Source organism: Mus pahari, chromosome 21, assembly GCF_900095145.1.
Source record: "Mus pahari chromosome 21, PAHARI_EIJ_v1.1, whole genome shotgun sequence".
NCBI lineage: Eukaryota > Metazoa > Chordata > Mammalia > Rodentia > Muridae > Mus > Mus pahari.
In genome coordinates this window covers 11,305,773-11,323,598 of record NC_034610.1, presented here as the reverse complement: position 1 = coordinate 11,323,598, position 17,826 = coordinate 11,305,773, and the positions used below count along the sequence as shown (strand labels likewise).

Below are 17,826 nucleotides of genomic sequence, written 5' to 3'. Positions count from 1 at the left end.
CTGCAAAGTCATGCTGAAATCAAAACATTAATTATCCTGATTTGATCAATACATGCTGCACTCCTATACTGATATATCATACTTTAATCCACAAATATATACAGATATTTTTTTAAAGGGGGTGGTTCTTATCCTGTGTTCAGACACTTGGTAGAGGAAATGGAAATGTCAAGCTACCTTGATTTAATCATTAAACAATATATACTTGCCTTAAATTGTCATGTCTCTTCCCCATAAATTTGAACTCAAGGAAATTCTCCTTACTAGCTCTATTTTTAAAAGTGTATATTGCTAGGGAAAGCTAGGCATGGTTTTAGGTTTTGTTAAAACAGGAGATGAGATGTGTAGTTTATAAGGAGCACTTCATAGATGGCAGCCAGCAGGAGGCTGATGAAGGAGTGCGAAGAGATCCGAAAATGTGGGATGAAATCTTCCCTAACACCCAGGTTGACGAAGCTAATTTATTGCCTTGGAAAGGGCTTATTGTTCCTGACGGCCCTCCATATGATGCCTTCAGAACTGAAATCAACTTTCCAGCAAAGGATCCATTCAAACCACCCAACATCACATTTAAAACAAAGATCCACCACCCTGAGGTTGACGAGAAGGGGCAAGTCTGTCTGCTGGTAATTAGTGCTGAAAACTGGAACCTAACCACCAAGACTGGCCAAGTAATTCAGTCCCTCCTAGCACTGCTGAATGACCCCAGCCTGAGCACCCACTCTGGGCTGACCTAGCTGAAGAATACTCTAAGAACCATAGAGAATTCTGTAAGAGTACTTTAGGATTTACATTTTTAAAAAAGAACATGGGGAAAAATCGACCTGTGGACTAAAATCTACCATGAGTAATTCCAGCAAGTTTGAGCAGAAACCTGGTGCAGTGTGTTCAGATACCCCACAAAGCACAAATCTGGAAAACTGACACGTGCAACCAACTGGCATCTGTGTGTGGCAGTTACTAACTTTCTACAGTTTTCTTAATCCAAAGTGGTCTAGGTAACCTGAAAAGAAGGATTAAAAAATTCAGATGTTTGAAAGAAAGAGAAAGAAAGAAAGAAAGAAAGAAAGAAAGAAAGAAAGAAAGAAAGAAAGAAAGAAGGAGGAGGAGGAGGAGGAGGGAGGGAGGGAGGGAGGGAGGGAGAAAGAGAGAAGCACTTCACGAAATTTCAGACTTTTTGTGCATTAATTTCAAAAACTCTACAAGGAAATAAGGCACAGTTGACCACAGAGGGGACTAAAGCCCAAGGTTTCAAAGTGGGACCTGAAAAAATGAGACTGTGAAAAAGCTAAATGTATCATTTAAATAAATATAAGCTGAGGTGATTTGCATAACAATTGGCATCCATTTTGCATTGGCCAGTATTATGGAAAAGGGGATTGTGATGATGTGTGTCTGTGTTTATGTGAAGTCTAGCAGGCTGTGCAGAGGAGTGAAGAACTGGCCTGCATCAGAAGTCGCCTTCTGAGCTGACTCTCTGGATTTCCTTTGAACTCTTTTTCAACACTATGCTATGCAGCAGCTTGTCTTTGTGTTGGTAGAAGGCGAAGGAAAAACACAGGAGACTGGTCTTTAGTTTCTAAATTAAAGCTCTGCTGGGCTGATTGCTCAAGTGGCTTTTCAAAGGCAAAACAAGTGGGGACATTAAAATTCCTGTTTCTGTAGGACCACGAACTGAGCCCACCACCACCACCGCCACCTTGTTTTTTTTTTCCGTTCTCAATACCAAATAGAGCAGGTTTCAGTGTGTCTTACAGACAATTTAACGGACTCAAGGTATTTTTGTTTGTTTTGTTCTGTTTTGTTTTGTTTTTCTCCCCGATTTGATTGGTATTTAGAGAAGATAACGGAAATGAAATGCAAAAATCCAGACAGGGGATACGACAAGGGGTCTTTTGTCATTTAATTTCTGAACCTGGAAGTTCTGAGTCCTCAACCTTCCACATTTTTCGTGATAGTGAACCCAAGGTTCAGAAGTTAAACCCTCTAAGTCCCTCCCTTTTTATACTACCCTATGCTGCCCCTACCGTTAGATGGAGAAACTGCAGGTAAAGGTTAGAGGAGAGAAGGCGATCTGGGGAGGATAAGGAAAACTACCTGAGCCCAGATGCTTAGAGTTTTGTCTTAACTGAAGAAAACAAAACAAAACCGCACTCTTGTTCTAGAATGAGTGAGCTGCCGCTAAGTACCTATGAAGCTCAAGAATCACCCTAGAGAACATAGCTCGATCTCCCCTCCCCCATCTCCTTCCACGGGATGGAAAGGACGTCGTCCTGAAACATTTCCCGAGCCAGTTCTTTTACAACACACTTTCTCATTTGAGTCTAAGGGGTTTCTTTCCACCCTTTCTCTCGACGTGAGGCCACGTCATATTGGCACCTCAGGTGGACAGGAACGATAAGCTTCTTGTGCTCACACACGTCCAGAGGACCATCCCTGTCACCTCCTTCACAGTTACGCACAGTAGGAAGACCCTAGAGGATAGTTGGAGGGACGTGCTTTTGAGGACACTGATGGACCGCTATAAAAAGCGAGGAGAAAAAAATCGAGGGGAGGGTGTCTGTTGCCCTCGTGGCGGCGCGGAGTGCGAACACCGCACGCGTCCGGGTGACAACTGGCAGAGTCCGCAGCAGGACTGTGATGCGCCGGGTGGGTAAAGGCAGCGCTGCTGGCCTGGAGGGCGGCGCAGAGGGCGGCGCTGGCGACGTGAAAGGCGCCTTTGTGCAAGCCGGTGTATAGGACCGGGGGAGAGGAGAGAGCAGGACCTGGAAACAGGGGTAGAGGCGTCCCACGCTCCCTGCCGTCGGGTCTCCAGCAGGACAGTAGGGTAGAGCGGTGGAGTGGGGGACCGGCGCTGCGGAGGTTGTCTGCCTCTGTGGCCAGGGGGGCGGGAGTGGGAAGAGAACAGTTTGGAGGAAGTTGGGGAGAGGGACCTGTCTCCCCGCCCTCTCCGCCTAGGTGACAGAGAGGCCCCGCTGGCTGGCAGGGTGCTAGTACTGCCTGGGAGCTCACTCGGGAACCGGCATCTGGAGAGCGGCCCCCGGGTGGAGCCGCCCGCCTGCCGCCCACCTGGGGCAGAGTGGCGGGCGCGGCGTGGCCTCCCTCCTGCACCCCGGCCGCGTGGCTTGCGGCTTATTTTCCCAGCTGGCAAGCGTCGCGCTGCAGACAAGGGAATGCCTGTGGTGAGTTGTTTATTTTGTTGAAGTTTGCGGTGGGCCCGGAGGACGGTGGGAGGGGGGGGGCGAATAGCAGGCAGCGGCCGGGACTGTTTTGTTTAGGTCTTGGTCCACCTGTGTGGTATAAATCTGCCAGGCTCCGGGCTGTGGGGTCCGGGGTGAGAAAGCTCTGGCGTTCCAAAAGCTCCTGGCCACCTTTTATTTGCAATGCCTGGAACCGACTAGAGTCTAAGGAGGGCTGCTCCCCAACCCCCCCAGCTTTCCGTGGACGCTTCCCTAAGGGACAGTCGCCTCCCGTGACCTGGAAACAGCTGGCCACTGAAGTTTCCCCATTCCCTTCCCCATTCCTTGGGGGTAATGGAGCTGAAGCTTTTATGTGAAAGGAGCCCAAGAAAACAGAGACAAACTTATCGTGGGGGCCGGGGTGGTGTGAAGTTCGTTCAGGGGCGTTGGGTCGGCCTGCTTCTACAAACCGGGATCCTGTGTTGGCCAATTTCCCAAACTAGACTGGTGAAAGGCTGGCTGGCTCCTGAGGGAGCCCATAGGAACCCCTGGGGCTGATGTTAGTACAGCCTCGGCTTCGTTTGCCTGGAAGAAAAGCCTAAATACATTAGTGAGAGGGTAAAGCTTTTAAGGCCTTCTTGGGAGTGAGTGGCTGGCTAATGAGAGGTTAATTTTGTTTCGAAGGGACGGCTGCGCTGGTTTCCTGAGATAAATGGACAGGAAGCACATTACCTCCAAGTACTGGCAAGCGGCTCCCAAATGCTTTTTGCACCTGCCGCTTCTAGCCCTGAGAGCCAGAAGCGAGCCCTACTGGAGTCTGTTAGGGATCAAGGGGCCCGGGATGCAACCCCTTGCGCTCTCCCTGGTCTCTCTCTCTTTCTCCAGGGGTTCAGCGCTCACACGGAGCCCTGGGGCTCTTCTCTTACACCTAGGTCCTGCGTGTTCCGGAGCTCGGGGGCATCCTGATCCCGCTGAGCCCCTTCCAGGTGCAGAAGGGTTAAGAATGATGTAAGTACAAGCCAGAAGCTACATGCTGCTGGACTGTGGGCTATTCCAGCCCCTTATTTTCAAACACTGTGGAGCAACGAGCAGCAGGGGAGCCCTTACTCCGGAATGGGTTACACAAATCGCTTATTGCAGGCTTCTCTGTCCTGGGTGAGCTGTTAAGCAGAGACCCTCATGTTAGGTTTCTGGGTATGGAGATACAGTACCCGGGGAACAGTTAAGACACTATGTAAGGATTTTGAAAATGGAACTGCATCATGTTTAGAATCCATTAATGTTTCTGGCATCCGTTTTAATTACCCAATTGCATGCCCATGGTGTAGTACGCTTTGCTGGGTCTCTTGAATGTACTATTCTGGTCTCACCACTCCTCGAAAACAAAGGGGAAGAGAGAAAGAATGCAGATGGCAAGACACAAGGTGGATTTTGAGGTTGCTCACGTTTCCAGTCATCTCATTTGTTTTTCCTAATTAAAATGTAAAACTTTGATAATCCTCACATTTGCTCTAGCTTCCTCCCTGGGTTTTTCTTTGTCCAGTCCCAAATTCTACCTTAGCCTGCTGCACGGGAGCTTTGGCGAGTGGCTGCCCTATAACCAGCCATTCAACATGCTCTTGATTTCCAAGCTGATTTCAAATCTTGCTAACTAACATCCAGATTCACCCCAGACTGTATCAATGAACCCGATGTCATGAAAATAAGAACCACCTTGTACTTTATTTTTTTAAAAAAATGGCATTTTCCTCTAGCAGCTGAACTCTTTACGCTGTAATAAAAAGTGAATTGTTAGGCATACATGTCTTAAGCTTGTCAAATTTTACAACAGAGGTGCAATAAAACACCTTAGAGATGATTCCCCCCCCCCCAACAGTTTCTTTTTTCCTTGACATCAGGATTTGAAGCAACTCTAGGGTGCCCTCTACTGATAAGAATATCTAGACCCCCTTGTATTTAAAAAAAAAAAAATACAAGATAGTGCGGAAAAAGCAAAGTCATCAGCAGAAAGACTCGAAACTGAATGTACTGACCTTTAATCTTTTGTTTATATGAAATGTAATAATAACCTAATGTACCTTTAGGGATATAATTAAATATTGAGGTAAGAAAATTCTATATTTTGCTGTTAATCAGCTATCTAAAAGCACTTAAAATCTTTGTGTAGGAACATTTTGCCTGCATGTGTGTCTGTGCACCATGTGTGTGTTTGGTGCCTGTGAACGTGAAGGGGATTCGGATCCCCTAGAACTGGAGTTGCAGAGTATTGAGAGCTGCCGGTGGGCATTGAGAAGTGAACCTCAGGTCTTTTGGGAGAGCAGCCACTGCTCTTAACCACTCAACCATCTCTCCAGCTCCAAGCTAAAAGAACCTTTAAGAAGCGTGCCATGTGATCACTCTTTAAAAGAAAGATGCTTATTAATATTTTCTGAACTGTATTTCGTCTATTATATGTAGTAACTGCAAGATGGTAAAAATGTTTGTCCTGATAGCATTTAGTATACACCATTATGTAAAACTGTCAGACTCTTCCAGCCCTCCCCCCATGAAAAGTCATTTCTCCAGGCAACTCTGAGGCTATTATTAAGCATATTAAAGATAGACATAAGGCTTGGATTATATCTTGAATAGTGAAAGGTGTGTTTACCACTTGAATCATCATGGCCTGTAATAAGTAATGAAAAATTACAGTAAAAACAGATAGGTCTCCTTCATTAGGGGTCTGGTGGTTTGAGGAATCCACAGTGTGTCTAATGAATAAGATGGGGAGGATTAAGGCTTGCCCCCCCCCCATTATCCTTGTCCATTGGTCAGCACACTGTAACATGTGTAATATTAATGTGTCTGTAGTTGATAGGAGATTCCTAATTAGAGATTCTGGGTAGTGTAGCAGGTGAAGTTGCAGACTGTAATTTAGATTTCGCAAAGTGCATTTTAAATGCCAGTCCTCAACAGTTTGGAGAATGGCAGAGGCAGGGGGACAGTAAAGTGGCTCCTTAGGAGCACTGACGCCTCTCCAGAGGAGATGCCACTTCACACTATCTGATGACAAATTGGATCCTATCGTCAACTCCACAAGTGCTTTCTTTTGTCTCCATTTACTAGCCCTTTTCCTTGGAGATAGTTGGAGGGGGGGGTTGCCCTAGGTTTTGGAGGACAGCTCAGGTAGAAACAGACCTACCATTGGAGTAATTTAATAGACTGGAAACTTGTGGAAAAGCCACCGAGCACCAAGAAATCGTGGCATAATTGCACTGCATAAAAACTCACCACTCTCATTAATCTAATTACCTTGTAACCGAACACGTTGAAGTTCGCCCAATCCCTGGCTCCCGTTCTTCGCTTTGAAGCTGGGAAAATGTCAAAGAAAACCAAAACACCAGAGCTTCATGCAGCTGCCAGCGAATTCCGCTGGGAGCTCGCAGGTCCCCTCTCAGTCCACCCATCTGCTACGGACCTCGGTGTCATCTGAGTTACCTAACCCGGCTCGGATGGACTCTTGTTTTGCCAAGAGACCCCAACAAGTTTGCTACGAGGTCCAACAGTTGCGATTGGCTGAGATAGGGGTGGGGGTTGGGGGGACCTGCTACACAGAGCTTGGGAAAGCGCTGGCTTCCTGCAAGTGGCTGAAGCCTTCAGGGATAGGAAAAGGGGTTGGGGAGGGTGATTAAATACAACGAACAAAAAAAAAAAAAAAAAAAAACCTAGGAGGAAGCTGAACCTGAAGCTCATTAATTCAAGGAAAGGTTAAAGGCCGGTTCGCTGTCGCCCATTTCTATTGGGTATCAGAAAACCGTGATCGCAGAAAGGGTTGGAGGAGAAAAAGCACAAGGAAGCCGGCAGGAGGGAGGCTGGGCCCTGAAGAAGCTGCCCCACCCGCGGGCGGCGGACACGGAACTTGAGTGAGACGCGAGGGCGGGAGGCACGCTCGCAGCCAATGGGGAATGGAGGAGGAGGTTGACCGGGGGCGGGGCCGCCAAGGATTGGTGAGAGCCTGGCGGGGCGGAGCTAAAGTGCGGGGCCGAGATTGATTGACCGCGCAGGCCGCGGTGCGGAGCTCTCCGGGCCACTGCCTGCTCCGGCTGGTGAGGTCCTTGCGATCCACGCACGTCGAGCCCACGCCAGCTGAGGCTCAGCCGCCCTTGAGCTCCCGGCTGCCGTCGGCGCTCGCTCACGGTCTTTGTATCTTTCTCTCCCGCCTCTTTCTGCCTTCCCGCCCGCCACGTCCGGCCGCGTCGATGTCGCTGCGCCCCGTTGCCGCCTCCCTGCGCTCGCGACGCCCTGCTCCTCGCGGCGGTGGCGGCCGGTCTCGAACGCTGGCCTGAAAGGAGGAAGAGGAGGAAGCGAGGCGTGCGCCCCGGCCCATGCCGCAGTCCGAGGCCCGGCCCAGCCACCGCGCCCGCGCCCGCGCCGCCGCCCTCGCAGGAGCGCACGAGACCTGCATGGACGGGCATGGGCGTGAGAGCAGCACCTTCCTGCGCCGCCGCCCCCGCCGCCGCCGGGGCTGAGCAGTCCCGCCGCCCCGGGCTCTGGCCGCCGTCGCCCCCGCTGTTGCTGCTGCTGCTGCTCAGCCTTGGGCTGCTCCACGCAGGTAGGCGCGGGCCGGGTGGGAAGCGGGCCTCGCGGGCTTTGTTCTGGGTGCGGAACGCCACGGCCCTGGCGTGCGAGCAGGGCGCTCACCGTCGCGGGTTCACGTTCCTGCCCTCCGCCTCTGGCCTTCGCCCGCGACAGCCGGTGGTCGGGGCCCGGCGTGCGGGGCCCGCGTGCGGGACAGACACCCCGGGCCTTTATTGCTCTCAGCAGGAGTGTTTACTGGGGCCCCGCTGCGGATCGGGTTTCCGCCACCCTGGTTGCCGGCGATCGGAGACTGGGAACCCTGTGCTGTTTCTCCTCTACGGCTGGGGGTGGCGGCGAGGCCGGGAATCGCACACAGTGCAAAGATTTGCACCCGAGTTTGGGGGGTAAATTCCGAAGGAACTTAACCGGGAGATCTTTCGGTTTTGCGAATGCTGCTTTGAGCGCAGAGTTTGGCGAGTTGAAGACTTGCTTTGAGGGTAGCCTTGTGTTTTCGGTTCCTAGCGGGCTTGACAGATGCCTGCTGCGGTGTGGAGGTCCGCACGGCCCCTGCGAGGGAGGAATGCGCCCTTCGGATGGATATACCTGACCCTGACCCTTGTGTGATGCCTGTTTTTTTGTTTTCTTTACAAGGAAGTGCCATATCTTTTTAAAACTGCCTAGAGCGTTAATTTTCCTTTAGTACAAAAATTAAAAGGATCATTGTTTTACATAGATTTCTTTGGAGGCCCTTCTGCTCGAATCTGGAGAATCCTAGTTTAATATCACTCAGCTGTACTGAAAACTTTTTACATGATAAGATATACCAACCGTGCTAAAGTAGCTGAAAGGCCTTTTAGGTGGAATAAAATGACACTGAAGAGACAACTCTTCGCGATGTTATAACAGGTGCATTGTACCAGTGTCCCTTGGGGAAATGGACTAGTTGTGCTAAAATGTAATAGCCAGTTGTGGAATGATTAAGGCTTTAAATTAGTAGCTTTAGGTAGGACCTTAGAAAAATGTCTGCAAGCGGTTTCATGGAAACTTTTTGTTAATGTCCCAGTATTCAGGAGTGTTGGGGTGAGAAATATGTATCCATTACGTCAAACTGTGCGTTTCATGAAAGGGAAACTGGAAGGCCAGGTTGAGCTCTTGGCAGCTTGGATATTGGTTGCTCTGAGGTCCTGACAGGGTTGGAGCGTAGCTCCTGAAGATTTCCTTGCTGCCCTGTGAAAGGCATGAGAAACTGGACTAAAGCTTTACCGAACTGAGATGCTTTGGACCACAAGGTTCCTTTCAGTAACTCAGTCTAAAGCTCACATTTAGATTGAACCCCAGGCTCTCATCACTGTGAACAGCTTGTTGAAGCGGAGCTCCTTTTGAGAGATCTCTTTGAAGAGTAGTTCCATTTGAAATGCAGGGGTTCTTTTCCAGACCAGGGAACCTAGGGAGTGCTACTTGCAGATGGACCGCCATATGTTTTACGTCTGAGTCCATATCATTTGCCGCTGTGCCCCATATGGCTCCATAGTTCACTCAATTCAGCTTCAACAGAGCTCATTTCCTTTACGATAACCTGGCAATTGTGCCGTCGTCCTGGTGTGAAGGAAGCCGTCTTGCTTATGTTCATTAAAAAATAATGAAGCGAAAGCTCTAGACCACAAGTCCTTTAGCACTTACAGTAACTGACTGAAAGTACAAGACTCACCAATTGGAGATGACCTGACACCAAAATAGGACATTTTTCTTTGCAAGTGCATCTTTTGAATTCTGCCCCTGGGAGATGGCCTGTTTATTTTCACATGTATTTTATCTTAAGATTTTATTTTAAGAAGACCTTTGCAGTTCGTGAGTGAAAATCACATACAGGCCTTCTTGCTTACTCAGACACCCCACGGCCTCCTTGGCCACATCCTGGAGAGTGTTTCTGCTCTGCATTGTCTTGGCATTTTGACAGGAGGCTTACATTACTGCTTCTAACAGGCAAAGTGTGCATTGTCATTATAAATTCATGAAGCTTGGATATTTCTGGGTGTATGCTACAAATTAGTCATTATACCGGAGCCTGTGATGGAGCTGGAAACGCTGACCTCAACGCATTTTCTCTTCAGTTAGCCTTCCTCCCTCTGATCCTTGCTGCAGCCGAGGGCTGTTAGGCCCCTCAGCCAAAGCAAAGAGCTGGGTTTTTGTACGTGATCTCTCAAAGCAGTCAGCACCTATCCACCATTAAAAAAAAAAAAAAAAAAAAAAAAANGAGCTGGGTTTTTGTACGTGATCTCTCAAAGCAGTAAGAAACTAACCACTATTAAAAAAAAAAAAAAAAAAGAAAACAAAAAAAAAAAAAAAAAAAAAAAATTAAAAAAAAGGAAAGCTTGAGAATGGGGGGTGGGAACAAAAGAGCACTGGAAATAAATGCGGCATCTTCTCCCTCCTAAACACTCGGATTCTGTATCTCCCTGCTGTCCTTACTTTTGATATTTTATGACTATTTGAAATAATTATAAGTAACTGTGTGCTCAGATAGATTTTATAGACCATAAAAAGAACAAATAGGCCCCACGAGTTTAGCGGAAAGTTCTAGTGCTGTCATTATTTGAGGTCCAAGAGCTGTTGGTTAGGGAGTGAGCTTGGCCCTGCTATTACTGGTTTAGTGCTTGCTGTGTATCTTATTTTAAAAGAAGAGTGGTCTCATTGTCACCCGCTGCTTCTTCAGCTGTCAGTGACTGACCTTAAGGCAAGTTAGTTGTATACAATCCCACCAGGACAAGGCAAGACCTTGGATGCCCCTTTCCCTTGAAGGCTTATGGGATGGTGAATTGATTTGATTGTTTTGTTCTTCCGGTAGAAGTAGTTGAAAGTAAATCCATTTGTTTTCGAGACAGGGACCCTGTACATCAAGCTTCCTCTGTCAGCGCTGCACTGAACAAGCCCTGAAGGGACCAAGCTCATGAAGATGACTTTGTGATTTTTTTTTTTTTTAAAGTGGTCTACCTTGTGTTATAAGCTATGGAGCTCCAAAATAGTAAAATAATTTTAATCCCCTCTATTCTGGTAAACACGAAAAGGAAGGCTCAACTGGGTCTTTGAAATCTCACAACAGTGACAGACTGTTCCCCTCCCACACTTCTCTCCAGCTAAAGCAGAAATAAGTTTACCATTTAATTAAAACTTAAAAACATTCAGGCACCTTTCAAATCGATATAGAGATTACTAAATGATGTTTTTCATCAGGTGAAGTTTTAAGTACTGATATCCTGGAGTTTATTGTATCCACATATTGTAATAATTACATATTTAAAAAAATAACCCACTGACTTTAATCGGGCATGGTGGCTGGCATTCACCTGTAATCCAACATTCTGGTAGCTGATACAGAAGGATTGCAAGTTCAAGGTCAGCCTGGGCTACAATTCAACGTAACCTGCCTTGTCTCAGAACAAAAACAAAACTAGGCCCTGGAGAGGAGGCTTATTAGCTAAGAGGCCAATCTTCCAGAGGATCCCAGTGTGATTCCCAGTACCCACAGGATGGCTCAGCCATCCGTAACTCTAGTTCCAGGAAATCCAACACCATCATCTATCTGGCCTCCGAGGGCACCAGGCATGCCTTTGATGCACAGACATATGTGCAAGCAAAACACTCATACGTATACTAAACACACACACACACACAAAACTAGCCAAAACCAGTGGATAATCCAGTGACGTCAGCCCTCCCACCCCTCCACCAATACAAAATGTGAGACATGTTATGCCTACAAAACCATTCAGCTGTCACAACAACTTGCACATTCTTTAGAAGAGGATGCTGCTAAGATGTGCAGATGTTAAGCTTTCCTTCCATAAGTTAAACACCTACAAGGAATTTTAAGTAACAAATATATGTTACAGTTTATTTTATACAATTTGAAATAGGCCAGTTTTTCTCTTCAGTAAACCTTTTTGAAACAATATGTAATCGATTGGTACACGTAGCTAACATAGTGTTTTGTTTTGTCTTTTTCTCTTGTGCTTTGAGACATTTAATGAATTGCTCTATGAGAGACAAGTGACAGATAATTTGGATTTTTTTTTTTAAGTGCAGAACTAGGTTTTCATTTTAACTTTTTCTTTAAACTGTTGAGTTAAAAGGGAAAGTGAGTTGTGTATGTTCACAAGCACACACGCACGTGCACACACACACACACACACTAGGAATTCTTGACTCTACAGTTCTGATTCCACTTTGAAAAATCAATTTTGATGTGGCATACTTTTTTAGTTGTCTTGTGCTTGTGATTTGCTTGAGATCTGTGTGACAGACATGTTAAGAAAGAAGTAAAGTCGATCTTGGTCAAGTGAATCACATTTTTAGCCGACTACTTAGGTGTTATAGAGGCTAAGGCGTTGTGACTGGATGTATTGATGCGGCTTATTAGTAATGTACTTCAGGGAAAGTAGAGTGACTTACTACTTGAATTTTTTCTTTTGATTTTCTTACCCTGTAGCCATACAAAACCAGGTAAAGATATTTTAGACAAACTATAATTTAGCATTTTAGCCTTTCTTCGGGTGTGTAGGCTTTAATCATAGCTGTGTGCATAGTGTATCTCTCCCACTGCTTTTTAAAGCAAATTACTCATACAGCTTTAAAAATCAAAACAGCCCATATCTTTGACTTTGCTTTGGAGCAGAAGAATCTTTGTCAAAATAGCAAACAAGAAACAATATTTCATTTGCAATTTTAACCTGGTGGTATTTCTAGACTAGACTCTTGTTCAGTTGCCTTTGGCAACTGAACTGTATCCAGTTTTTCTCTTGGTGGCTTCATTTGAGAGACGTAATAACACAATATAACCTTATTTGTGAAGGTGTCTTAAAATGGGAGTATATGAGATAGGAAAGACAGTTCCTAGGGAGAATCGCATCTTCTCATGCTGCCCAGGAAGTGAGGACCCAGTCACATGCTTGATCCTGCCTTCTTTCCCATAGGTGATTGCCAACAGCCTACTCAATGTCGAATCCAGAAATGTACCACAGACTTTGTGGCCCTGACTGCACACCTCAACTCCGCTGCTGATGGCTTTGACTCTGAGTTTTGCAAGGCACTTCGCGCCTATGCTGGCTGCACCCAGCGAACTTCAAAAGCCTGCCGCGGCAACCTGGTGTACCATTCTGCTGTGTTAGGTATCAGTGATCTCATGAACCAGAGGAACTGCTCCAAGGATGGACCCACATCTTCCACCAACCCGGAAGTGACCCATGACCCCTGTAACTACCACAGCCACGGGGGAGTCAGAGAACACAGGGGAGGGGACCAGAGACCTCCCAATTACCTTTTCTGTGGCTTGTTTGGAGACCCTCACCTTCGAACTTTCAAGGATCACTTCCAGACATGCAAAGTGGAAGGGGCCTGGCCACTCATAGACAACAATTACCTTTCGGTTCAAGTGACGAACGTGCCTGTGGTCCCTGGGTCCAGCGCAACTGCTACAAACAAGGCAAGTATGCATCTTCCCCCACCCCACCTCCTTTCCACTCAAGTTGTTCGGTCCTTCAGAGAACTTATAAAATGTGTTGTTATAAAGGCCTAGTTCAGAGGAATCATTTGTATATCTTCTTGGAAAGTTATTAACAGGGTTGGTAAAGGTTTGAAATTATTTAATGAGAGATTTTCTCTGGCATGTAAGATGTGGGTCTAAACTTAACTAGACAATGATAGGAAGGATAAAACATAAACAGTGAAATCAAGTTCTCCAGGGAGAAAAGGCGGGCCTGTTTAATGAGAAAAACATGTGCCCTCCCCAGTGCTGTCTTGTGAGAGCTCGTGTGTGTGTGTGTGTGTGTGTGTGTGTGTGTGTGTGTGTGTGTGTGTGTGTGTGTGTGTGTGTGTGAGAGAGAGAGAGAGAGAGAGAGAGAGAGAGAGAGAGAGAGACTCTTCCTGAAGAAATCCACGTTCGAATTCATCAGATGACGAAAGTGGGTGTTCTGAATAAAGAAAGCTGTGAGGCCTGGGGCAGTGGCCCATCAGGAAACGTACTTTATTGGAGATTTAGAAGCTATAGTAAATGTTATGGCCATAAGCCAGGCTTCCCAGTGGCAAACCCACAATGGTGCTTTAGTTAGTAACCTTTTGGTAACCAAGGAAGTTAAGGATTGGCTGTTGCAGAACAGTGCTATATAAGCCCTGTGTAATCTCACACCCTCTTTTAACAGTTTAAGTCAGAAGCTAAGAAGAAAAGTTGGCAAAATTAAGTTAGTCTTGCCCTGAACCAGTGTCTGTGCTCCTTGCTTGTTTATTTTGAAGAAATTGATCATGTATAGGGGGAGACCTTTGATACCAGCTGCAGGGTACTGATGTCTTCCTGCAAGGTGGAAGAGAGTATGGAGAGGGTCTGTAAGTACCAGTCAGGGCTAAGTAACTTATCTTTCGTAAATAAAGTCAAAGGACTTTCTCCCAGTGTCCACCTAAACTCCCTCCTTCCCTGACTTCCCCAACCAGGAATACCATAGTTAGAGCATCTCATCTTATGTTGACTTCCTGTATTTATTGTATCTGGTCTTGAGTCGTCAGAGACTAAATATAATTGACAGAGATCAAGCTTTTGAAGTCCTGTGGCTGTTCATTTGCCTCCAAATGTGTGGCATATTTTTAAGTGAGTTTAAATTATTTTACTTGGCATTTCGTGAAGGGAGTTTTACAACACCTCAGGAGATATCTGGAGACACCCAGGAGTGTCACAAATCTAAAAATAGAAGCCATTGCTCTTGTGCACAGAGAACTGTTCCAGCATAGCAGACTTTAGGGGATCTCCAAAATGTTTATACTGCAAACCTGTAAAATGTCAGGCTTGCCTCTTGCCTTAGCAAATTCTACATCTCAAAATAAAGCTTTCTTTCTCTGGCTCTATATGTTTATAAATAACTTTTCTTTCATAGATCTCAGACTATGGGGTTGGTAAAAGTTAGATTATAAGGACATATGATTAGGAGGCTGGTGAGATGGTTCAGCAGTTAAGAGCAGCTACTGCTCTTGTGGAAGACTGGGTTCAGTTACCACAAGACAGCTCACAACCATGTGACTCAAGATCCTTAATCTGAGGCTCTCTTCTAGATTCTGAAGACACTTACATATATGTGCATGTACATGGTGCACATGAACTCAAGGCACATACACACACACACAAAATCCCTTACGATAGATACATGTCCATATATTATATATTATTGTGTGTGTGTAGTAAAAAAACAAATGATTATGAAGTTGTAAGTTAGACCACTGCCAAAAGTCTAGGATTACAACAGTCATAAGACCTCAAACATGGCAATAGTTATCCATTGTTCAAATAGTTGAGGATTTGGAAGACTTTTGTTCAAATTAAATGATAATTTGTTGTATATACATATACACACAGAGAACAGTTTAGATTAGCAAACTAGTAATAATATTTAAAAAAAAAAAAAAACAACAAAAAAAAACAGGCCTGTTTCTTGATCTGGTAAGAGCCAAAGTCTTTGTTCTTTCAAAATGGAGGAAACCCCTTCTGACAGGAATCCCAGAGGACAGCTGGAATATGTGCTTTCTCAGCTGTGCATTAGCCCTGCCCCCATGCTGCTCAGCCATGCTCCGTGATCCTCCGCCCCAGCACCGGCTGCTCTGCTTTAGTTTTTGTGTTCTCCAGGGCACCCTGGTATCCAAAGGGCTGGTTTCCATGCTCTGTCTCAAGGACAGTATGGTACGTGTTGCTGAAATCAGCAAAGGCCTACGATTATGCTGCACCAGCCTGCCTTTAAGGACTTTTAAAGAAAAAGTGGTAATAAAAGTAATAGCAATGAGGCACAGTACCTTACAAAACACATTCTAAGCAAAATCTGAATTTTTTTTCTAAATCTGTTTTAAAATGTCTTCTCAAAAAAAAAAAAAAAAAAAAAGGAAAGGTTTTCTTCATGTGAATCTCAGCACACAGCAGCCTTCTCCTTTTTATCTCTGTGACAAGCACCCAAGGAGAAGCAGCAAAAAGGAGAGAAGGGTCATTTGGGTTTCAGTCCTAGCTTGACCGAATCCACTGCTTTGAGCCTCAGGCAAGACAAGATCCAGGCATCCAGTTGTCCAGAGAGAGGAAAAGAAAAGAGAGATTGCAAGCTTTGAGACTAGGGACAAGGTGCAACTTGAAGGAGAGATCACCAGCTCCTTCCACCTAGATGCCCCCTGCTCTCCACCCCATCCCCAAATTCCATCCTATAGGAATTCACTAGGGGTTATTCCATCAGCTAGAATGCTTCCCATAAACAGTAGGGTACCAACCCAGTCTTCGGGAGGTTTACTTCAGTTTTTTACTGAGAATTGCTGGACCTACCCAGACCAGTCAGCACTGTACAAAGCTGAGATCAACCTTCCCTGTGTGCTCAGGCATTTTCCAAGCCCTGCATGCTGTATCAGTGTACTTAAAGAGTAACTCTGCCCTGTGGAAGGCCAGCTGCAGGCTGAGGTGTTACATTGAAACATCCATGCATCTCACTGAGAAATGCTAGACCCTGGGTATTTTACCCAGTGTGAGGTCACAGAGACAACTGGCTTCTGGGAACCTGGCTTCTTGAGCCAGCTCCCTGCAAGTTGAATTTCATGAGGTCTGTCTTCCAAACCCATCTCCCTCTGTCACCAAAGGACACTGAAACAGATTAAAGTAAGATGAAGTCACTGTACTCAGGGATACTTATTAGCTACACATTTTTCTCCTATGAGCAGTGAGTGAATTAAGACAGGTAGACCTGTGGTCTAATGTGGCTTTATCCCTCTTTATCCACTCCTCTCGCCAAACACTGGCTCTCCCCTCCCCATGGGAAAAGAAGAGCTTGTTTTCCAGGTGGTCATGGTGTGCACAAGTATGCTTTCTCAGGGCCTCCATGTTTTTGTTTATACCCTTGCTTGCTGGAAGAGACTCTAAGAGTGGACCAGCTTGCCAGGTAGATATGTTACTCAAGGTGGGGAGCCAGGGCAAGTTTTTCATCTCTCCACCCCGGGGCTGCAGGAGTCTCTGGCACACCTACACACATCACCTCATCTCAGATAGACATCTTCCCCACCTTCAGCCGTGAGAGGCAGCTGCAGGCATGCAGGCACTGAGAACATGAAATGGGGGGGGGGGGGGGGTAGCACTAGAACTGGCAACGTTAGGAGCACAGAGTGAAAAAGGGTTTCCTGTTGGGGAGGAGGCAGTCACACCTTGTCAGTTCCAGAGAACCACATGGCAGTGGCTGGCCTGTACCTCACATGCCCCAGAGGAGTCAGGTGACCTATCCTAGGGACGCCTGGCTTGCTTCACATCTTCTTTGCCACTCTCAGACTCAACATATCGGTCGGTGGCTTGGGTTTCTGTTCGTAAACAAAGGTCCTTAGAGAGGATATTTAAATGCGTGGTCTCAGAAAGTAAACGACTTGACCCTTTCCTTTGTGCCCCTGTATTAAAGCTACCGAGACAAGAGTAGAGTTTAGTAGTGGAGGGCTTTCCTCAGACCTATAAAGAATGAAAATGAAAGTAGACATTTTTTTAAATCCTCAATTTCAGGCTAGCAAAATGGCTTAGTGGGTAAAGCACCTGCAGCTAAGCCTTAGAACCTGAGTTAGCTCCTGGAACTAAAGTGGTAGGTGAGGCCCGCCTCTACAAACTGTGCCCTGATTCCCGCATGAGCTCTCCATGCAAACACATGATAAACTGATAGAGTGTAATATGGAAACTAAAAGTAAGTCAGGTTCTCAAGTACACCTTTCAAAGTACTTTTCAGTTTAAATACTTTGTTACCTACCTAACAATGGCTGTGTTTTTAGTAATGATTTTCACAAGTATTCATTTGCTTTATTTTTTCCCTTTAATTTGTATGTAATCATATTCTTCCTCACTTCTCTAGCTTTCTATAAAATACTTAAATCTCATGTAAACAAATTAAAAGTAGGGAAGATTGGGAACCACACATCCTGGGCTCCTTCCTTGAGCCAGAGAAAGGGTTTGCTGTAAGGCAGGTTGCCTTTAAGAAAAGGGTTGTTCAATATGAACTAACTAGTACTCCCTGAGCTTGTGTCTCTAGCTGCATATGTATCAGAAGATGGCCTAATC

At 46.0% G+C, this 17,826-nt stretch overlaps 1 protein-coding gene across 2 annotated transcripts in view; it reads left to right on the top strand.

Annotated features, from left to right (window-relative positions):
* Nucleotides 1-3,001: 3,001 nt before the first annotated feature.
* The window catches only part of Rgmb (repulsive guidance molecule BMP co-receptor b), a 25,951-nt gene continuing 11,126 nt past the window's right edge, over nt 3,002-17,826 (top strand). The window contains exons 1-4 of one of the 2 annotated variants that reach the window (XM_021221155.2): nt 3,130-3,182; nt 4,112-4,187; nt 7,508-7,770; nt 12,707-13,215. In XM_021221155.2, the coding sequence (XP_021076814.1) occupies nt 4,183-4,187; nt 7,508-7,770; nt 12,707-13,215 (777 nt within the window). In that variant the 5' untranslated portion in view covers nt 3,130-3,182; nt 4,112-4,182. Of the gene's footprint in view, nt 3,183-4,111; nt 4,188-7,507; nt 7,771-12,706; nt 13,216-17,826 lie in introns of both variants that reach the window. The other variant, XM_029533059.1, reaches the window with a different exon arrangement.